General features: G+C 33.3%; 1 protein-coding gene across 1 annotated transcript; it reads right to left on the reverse strand.

Annotated features, from left to right (window-relative positions):
* Nucleotides 1-2,019: 2,019 nt before the first annotated feature.
* LOC128986609 (elongation of very long chain fatty acids protein 6-like) lies at nucleotides 2,020-7,780 on the reverse strand. The gene is made up of 2 exons (XM_054407058.1): nucleotides 7,111-7,780; nucleotides 2,020-3,654 (listed from the first exon to the last, which is right to left on the reverse strand). The coding sequence occupies exons 1-2, from the start codon at nucleotides 7,431-7,433 to the stop codon at nucleotides 3,093-3,095; spliced, it is 885 nt and encodes a 294-aa protein (XP_054263033.1). The 5' UTR covers nucleotides 7,434-7,780; the 3' UTR covers nucleotides 2,020-3,092.
* Nucleotides 7,781-9,050: the final 1,270 nt, after the last annotated feature.

Below are 9,050 nucleotides of genomic sequence, written 5' to 3' on the forward strand. Positions count from 1 at the left end.
TAACAATGTACATGTTCTCTTACTGATTTGAGAAAGCAAAGTGGCCAATTCGCTCATCAGTGAGACAATGTTAACATTGTCTCACTCTAATTACTTTGTCTCACTCCAGATTTGCAACTTGAAGGCACGAAATAGTGAGCGCGTAACATGCAGACAAGGTCGTATGCGCGCGAAATACGTTGGCAGCACTGGCTGTAAATCAGCTGGTCAGCTGTTGTACTGTTGTATTTGTTGTTACTTCACATTAAATGTCATATTAAAAGATCACTTCTGTGTAAAAATATGCTACGTTTCTTTACCAATTTATTTGTTTTATGGTAACTGTAGGAAAAATATAATGTGCAACTCGAGTGCAAAGTGCAATTGCCTCACTCGAGAAACCATTCCTCACTCGCCTACGGCTCGTGAGTAAGTTTATCTCTCGAGTGAGTCAATTGCTCCCTTTGCTCACTAGTTGCACAAATAACTATTATGTTTCCTGATGCCAATATTTTTATCTTTCCGAAAGAGAGGCACCGGAACGCCGTTCCGCCACATATTGAGTACTGGGTGTACCAGAACACATAAGCATACATAAGTGTGTTCTACTTCCAGCAGTGTCTCACCAATGACACAGCTAAAGTCATTTGTGTTTGACAGGATTTGAACCTGGAACTCTGATCATTGAAATACCAAAGTAAATTAAAAATTATATTTCTGTGATCAGATCTTCATTAATACCAAGTTTTGTTTTAAGTGTGTCAATGACCTCAACTGTTAACAGTATCAAGCATTTGACAAACACAAAGACTTTAGACTTCGTATCACCTTTGACTATTGATAACCATTATTGTACAGATTTTTAAAATCTACTATTAGAATTTTTTAAGTTAACTAAATATATATTTTTTAAACCTGTATCTTATGACTATTTTGGTATCTGCATAACATGGACAATAAAACCCATTTAAAACATGAAAAATGTATTTTCAAACAAACTTTTACATCACAATATTATTATTTGCTGTATAGGAGCTTGATACAAAAGTGTTACTAAGGAATATTATATAAGTTTAATATAAAACTTTATATGACAAATGGGATTTTGAAGAGAGGTTGAAATAATGCCAGAAATTATCATTTTTATATTTATCATATTAATTATCATATTTAAAATTATCTTCTACCTACTAAACATAACAAACGGCTAAATATACTCTACAATTTATTTTGCAATTGTAGTTCTACCTATATGTATGTACTATACATACCAAAATAATTTTAATTACCATTTACTATTGTAATTGGCACATTTTTGAAATATTTTACGGAAAAAATCATCTTGACCTCTCAACATTTTTACGCAGGACTGAATAAACCATTTGTGCATAAACCACTGTTTGGTAAACAAGATACAAAATATTAGTAATTTTTACAGGAATGTGTTTACAGTGGCATAAAGCTCAGGTATGGCAGTAACTAATTGTTTTGTAAACACTTCTATAACTGGTTTTATGTTTCTGCTATCAATAAATTTTCACAAAAATTACTAAGCAATCGTAGGCCTACAGTCTATAGTAAATGCAACTGAATTGTAAGAAGAAACAGTTTATGGATTCTACATGTTCTACACTTAATTATAAAAGTATAAAAATAATGTTTAATCTAAACCACACCAGTAAAACAGTGAAACTAGGCCTATGTTGTACCACAAAATGTGCACCATGAAAAAATCATAAGGTTATTTGTAGTTAAGTATTTTAATGTTGCATTTGCATTAAAACACTGAAGATTTGAGTCCAAATCATGGATCTATTTTAAATTTAATTATTGTAATATGTTAGGCTTGTGTACATTAAAAATCTTAACATAGTTTAAGATGTGACTTTTTTTTAATTTTTGCGATCCATCACAAGAAAAAAATATTTGTGAATCATGGACCGGTGTAAAAATACTAACTACTGTATAAAAAACATTAGAAAGGAATGATTATTTTCATACAATATATATATAGGTAAGAATAACAAGAATAAAACAAAAAATGATCTGATATATTTAATTATAAATGTAAAAAATATGCACACTATGAACAAAATGTTAGGTATAAGTTAACTATTGCAGAAAAATCACATAACTTTAATTAATTTAGTAAACTGACTTTAGGACGGCATGGTGAAATTTTGAACACACTTGTAGGTTATAAGGCTATCAGCCTGAGTTAGCTTAAGTCAAAATTTGTTCCAGCTGTACAATATGATACATTGTTTTGATACTTAAATGATACTTGATCTTAAAAAAAGACTTAAGAGGTAAAAAATCATAAAAAAACCTACAGTTAGTCTTTTGACTATATAGTGCTTCAATAACAGTGGCCTAAACAAAAACTAATAGTGGTGGTAACAATCAATTTCTTTTCCAAACTTACTTCACATACCAATTGATTTTCTATATACTTTTTGATAGACAAAAAATGTACAAAATCTACAATTAATAACAATTTTAAATCACAGAAATTCTGATGAGTGCATTATTAGCTTCAGAGGGTTGGTACAAAATTCTTCAAAAGGTTAACTAACTTGCTTACATAAAACTAAAACTGAAAATGTACATGTCCTGAATATTTTATACAAATTAGTTTCTTAAGTAATTCATGCAACAGGAACATGTAGATGGCCACTTGTGCGATTTTGTCCACAATCGGCATAACAAGACCTGATTCTATCCACAACAATAATGAATGTTAATGACTAGCATGTATAAAATAAATTACTGCAAGATTTCTCTGAAGAAAAACTCTCTATCATAACTTCAGTCCATTATACTTTGTGCACTTCAGAAACGGATGAGATTGGGAAAGAAAGAAAAACATTCGACGGCGTGATAAAAATGTTAGCATAATTTTACAGCGGAGACTAAAACCGTTGGTTTAATTTAACCGGAGTAAGAGAGAGAGAGAGAGAAGTGAATTCATCATAAAATTCATTTATCTCTAAGAAAAGTACCGGTAACTAACTGAACAACCACTCAAGACAGTCGTTACTATAAGAGATCACAACTAAAAGTCGAAAGTATTTCTTTCTTTCACCAATTCAATCCAGTTATTCGCAGTGTACTTACTGAGCCTTGACCTTAGCATTGCTGGCGTTGCTGGTGTATTTGCCAGGGATGTCACTCATCTGTGCCTTGCGTTTACCAGCACTCGGGTTGAGGTAAGCTTTGTAGAAGAATCTTGCAAACAGAACAAAGTAGCTGAAGTACATCAGAAGTGACAACTTGATGTTGAACCAAGATACGTGGCAGTCTTGTTTGCCTTCCTGAAGATATTGAGCAGCCCAAATATTGACAGCACAACCGACGATCATCTGGGTGAGTTGACAAGAGGTGATCAACATAGCGATGTTCTTCCAAGGACGATATCCCATGGAGCGCAGAGCATAGTAGGAGTACATGATGGAGTGTACGCAGTAGTTCATCACGATGTACCAGCGGGCGGAGGAAGTGTATTCTGTATAAGAGAACCAGGAGTAGAGAAGAACCGTAATGTGATGATACCAGTGGAGGAAGATGAGAGGTTGCTTCCGTAGAACAATGAACATCGTGTCTCCCAGTTCAGGAAGCTTGGAGAGAACGAAGAGGAACGACCAGCAACCAGCGACTCGGTCATGTTCGATGAAACTGTAACACAAGGATAAGTATTTTAATTACGGTACTAAATCCAGAGAGGATGGTAGTACATATGGTCACTGGTGTTAGGGTGAAATGGTTGTTTCACCATTGTAATGTTATAAATAAAAATGTTAGAACTAATTACCAAAATGATTTATTAAATGGGGAGTATAAACCATTTTTAGACTAGATATGGAAATAATGATTAACCTACCTGATCCTAATGACGACTTCTACGACTTGACCATAGGGAAAAGTAAAATGAATAGAAAATCTAATGCATTGTGATACTTTAACAAAAGCAGAGTAGGAGGCAGGTGTCCGTTTTTAAAACAAACATTAATAATAGAAGAAAGAAAAACAGCAAGTTTTAATAAAAAAATACTAATTTAAAATCTTAGGTAGGCCTACGTGGGGAAGAAATGGCTATTTACAATTTGTTACATCTCTTCCAGCACGTCAAAAATTACAATTAAAAATCAATGACATTGCGTTTTTAACAGACTGAAACAGTTAATGTGAGTGGCATCATATACCTACAAATTTTAATTAGAAAAAAAATTTTAATAGCCGTATTAAAATCAAATCTAACATTCCACATTTTCGTAAGTGTTACCCTCCCCCCACAAATAGAAATTAGGCTAGCCAATGTTTCTGGGCCTCATCCTACCAAATGAAATAATTTTATCGATTGTTAACATAATGCAGGCCAGTAAAGATTTTTTTTAAAAGCTTTCCAATTGATAACACTTTTATCATATCACTAAGCAAGCATACAAAACACATTCGACAAATAAGATGCAACCATCTTGTGTGAATGTTTTATACTGTATATATTTTAGAATTAGTCTTTTTTTAATATCCTTAAGGAATACTTCTAAAAATAAAGAAGGTCAAGAAAATCTGAAGTTTTAGAACATTTCCTGATGATTTTACTCAAGTTCCAGGGAATCTGACACAACTCTTTGAGGTTTGAAAATTTGTATGAAACATTATCCTTTCAGGGAAAATATGGAACAATTTCTGATTCACAAATAGGCTATAGGCTAGGGTATCACAAATTAACAATATAGGCATACCTGTCATTTTTTATTAAATAGAAGAAATATTAATTTAGTCCTGCACAAAAAGATGTAGCCTAGCCTACATTTTAAATACCCAAAGTCCTCTAAAATTCCCCTGGTGGCTCTACAATTTAAAAACTGGTGACAACTTGAACATGGGAATGAATGTCTAGTTGTAGTCAAAGACAGGAGTTGCAATTGAAATAGGCAAAAACAGACTAGCTTAAAAGTTATTTAGCGAATTTCCTATATAGGGAATAAGCTACCGGTATTACCATAGGTTCCATGGTAAGACCTGGTGTCACTTTTTTGTTATGATGACCCAGAGTCCCAAAACATCCTCCGTTCAAATTCATATATAAATAGGCTAGCTATTATAAGTTATAGGGCCTACATAACTAAAAAAAAATTTGGTTCAAATGCGTTTAAACCTACATTTAATCGAATGAGTCCGCAAACAAGCATGATTGGACCATGCTCACGGGGTTTTAGGGGGTGAAAATTAGTTTTCCTAATTTTTAACCCTCATTACAAAAAATTCCCCATTTCTTAATAATAGCTTAGTATAAAACAAATGCATTTACCTAGTTTGATCAAAATATATCCATAAACAAGCAAACTACAACATTTTACAATATTCTACATAAGAATAACATGGGAATTTTAAATTTATGATTTTTTAAATGTTGGTTCTCCTTTACCAATAACAGTAGGTAGGCTACAAAAAACACTTTGATATAGCCTACTAAATTATTTGTTTTTTAAGCTCTTTAAAAAGGTCTTTGGAGAAATTGGGAAATTTTGTATTTTGAGGGTTAAAAATGAGAAAAATCAATTTTACGCCTTAAGTCCCCCGTAAAACCCCGTTTCCACGGTGCGATCATGCTGGTTCGAGAGATCATTCAAGATTTTCAAGACTTTCATTCAACATATTTTAATATTCTCCTTAAGAATAACATGGGAATTTTAAATTTAAAATTCCGGTACGGTATTAAAACATTTCTCCGTTACCAACTAACCATACAAAAACAATTTTGTAGGGAGGTACCATACTAAATAATTTGTTTTCAGAGCTCTTTAAAAAGGTAAGAGAAATCGGTAAATTTTGTGCTTTGAGGGTTAAAAATGAGAAAAACCAATTATTGCCCCATAAAAACCCCTGTAAAACCCCGTTCCCATGGTCTGATCTCGTTCGCAAACTCAAAAGTTTATCCCGTCTTTAAATGTATTTTTTATTATTGGGCTAGATGGGTTTTAAAGTGATTAGGCCTATTATTTATTATTCAATGTAAAGTAAGTTTCTAGTTTAAGTTACTAAGCCATTAAAAACAAAACGTTTCAAATAAACAACATAACTTATTACAAACCTCATATTTTGCTTATTAACCTGTGTATTGCATGGTTTAAATAGATCGTTCGGAATTGGATTACAACTAAGGTAAGTTTGATATTGTTGTGAAGATTAAATCTTAACTATTAAAGTTATATTCAGGTTGTCTATTATAAGCTGTAATGGCATGCTACTTTTAGTATGAGTTTGATGTTGTCTAGAAAAATATCCCAAAGAAAATTGGTTTTGGCTACCGTTTCTAAAAAAAAAAAAAAAAAAAAACGGTCACTAACTTACTAATTGTCAACTAAGCAAGCCTGATTAGTGTGAATAGTTGACACCAGTCACTGCCCTAACCTGCATGCTATATTTTCATTTTGGACCAAGCTTAATTTAACATAGGCTAGCTTAGGTAGGTACCCACAAACCAATCTTTTCTATTAGTTTTTTTTTTCTGTTTAATTAGTGTCTTGATAACTTAATATTTATTTAGATTACCGTACATAAAATTTGGCACCAGCATAGAAAATTCATCTTGTAACTAAAATTAATTATAGTCTATTTAAAAAAAAAATAGGTAGGGCCTAAGTTAGTTGTGTTCTCTATAAGTTAACGTAAGTTAGATGGCATTGGTCCATTGCTTACTTATAGCCTAAGTTAGTATGTAGGCCTGGTTGTCTTTATCCATTAACTTAGTATGTAACTTAGTAACTTAGGCTAAGTATGTTGATCTTTAGCGATAAAATAAACCATACATTTGTACCATAAGTCATAAAGTAACTTAATGCATGTTAGCGTCAACAATAGTTGACGTCGGTCCAGTGAGTTCAGACCACGTATCAACTTAACTTATAGTTGGCGCTGATTCGTAGTAAAAATCCTTAACTGTCGTCAACCATAGGCCTACTTGATGCTGGTCTCACGAAGGAATGTTTTTTAACATGTCGGTAGCTTTAGGCTTAGTGAATGTTTGAAGTTATCTGTAGGGCCTAATACAATTTCTGTAATGCAATACAATTCAATAACTTACTTAACGAGTTAAGGAAGAAATAAATTATGAATTAAGTTTACCTTGGGACGCAGATTGAGTGGTATATTCCATAGTTCTTGAGAACGTGTATTAGTTCAGGTGCAGTTCTGCAGGCACCAATTATACTAAATATGGCTAAAAGTGTGTTCCACAGCGATAGGACTCCTCTAAGTTGAAATCTGGGTCTAGACTGCATGTAGTATTGGCCACCAAAGATTAAAATCATGTAAATAGCACAATAGTAGAATCCTTTGGTCCAATGTTTGATCATCCATACTCTTGAATCCAAATGCTTAAATTCCTCTTCAAAATTAAATATATAAGAATAGTTTCTTAGAGTAAGATCTTCGTAGTAGTCCTTCATTTTAATTTAAGTATTTTTACAAGTAGAACAGAAGTCCAAGAGAAGCAAAATACCCTCCAGAAGCAAAACTATATGGGTTTAGAGAAATTTGCAATCTAGGTTAACATACCGACACAACAGATGGCAACAATAATCCAGTTTGAAAAGGACTTATTTTCCTGTGTAGTAAACTACAGTAAATTATTAGCACTCTTTGTAGTTTAACCGGCGAAACACTTGGAATATAACCTGGACCCACCCAACTTTAACTTCCCATACACTAGCAGAACACTTGATTACACTGCGTGTCAGTAACCGGCCTAGAAAATTCAACTGACCACGATCAACTGGGAAATGAAATGACAGAAACAACGAATCAAACCGACGTTTCTACTCCCCAAACATCCAATGGGATTCTGCGAGGCCCAGGTCTGCCAGGACAGCCAACAGACGTTAATGAAGTCAAAGCAAAAATACAGATTTACTATATAAAATAGAGTCTGTCGTATATGTCCTAAGTGCTGATTAGATTTACTTTCATACGTATAAAATAAACAGTACACTAAGGCAAATATGAAGATTAAGGAATACGTTTAAAAATGTTTAGTATTGCCATTGATTATAAATTGCCCATATCTTTGGAAATGTATAATCAATGATATTGTTCTTTGTAGATTGTTAAAATCTCAATTAGTAATTATTTTACGCAGAATTAATAGAAGATTAACCTTATTATTGTAACAAAATAAGCATTGGGTGTGATAATATATCAATTAGTGGGCGCCATAGAACTACAACGGTGGGCGCCCAGCACCAGCTGCAGCATTATTGTAAGCACAGTAAAGATGTAGTGCTGTAGTACCAAACTGTATTAAATGGAGAAACCGTTGGGATAAATAAATAAAGCTGTAACATCCAGCTAACTATAATCCGCTCGTACTTATATATACCTAGCTGTTAATTAAAAAAGGTACTGAATTACCTGAACTCCTCCATTACATAAAGTAGGCGATGAAAAATCTTTCTTTATTGAAGGGTTACTGCACGGCCACCTTGTGGCCGTGGTTAGTGATGTAAACGTTGTGTTGTTAAGTTATTTACAGTAATTGAATCTCCAGACCCAGGGGCGGACTGGGTACTCTATTAGGGCGTAAACCTTGACCAGCCCGAAGGCGCCAACCGGGGGGTCTGGAATACCCCCCTGAAAAGAGGGGGGTCCGGGGGCCCTCCCCCAGGAAATTTTTTAAAAATTATACCTGTAAACTCGCATTTTTAGGCAATCTAGAGGCATTAACAGTGGAAAATCAGAAATCTGATAACTGACACTATTGGTCAATGTTTGGTTTACAAAATTTAGACTATTTATCCACACGACTTGGTGCTATTCTGACAGTAAATATCCTAACAAAAATAAAAATACAAATGATTTTCTTAGGTTCTTTCGTATTATATTTGTGTATTTTCTTTATTTTCCCTTGCATGACTTGGCTGCATGCGTACAATATAAATCATTTGCTTCCTGTTTACAACCTGAACTTGCAACTGTTGTATTTTTTGGCACTGTAAATAACAGAAGTTATATATTTTAGACTTCTATGAAATTATTTTAACACAAACAATATGCTTTCACTGTGAACA

This window comes from Macrosteles quadrilineatus, unplaced genomic scaffold (genome assembly GCF_028750875.1).
Source record: "Macrosteles quadrilineatus isolate MER2022 unplaced genomic scaffold, UCM_ALF_1.0 Scaffold_2__2_contigs__length_208266976, whole genome shotgun sequence".
Lineage (NCBI taxonomy): Eukaryota > Metazoa > Arthropoda > Insecta > Hemiptera > Cicadellidae > Macrosteles > Macrosteles quadrilineatus.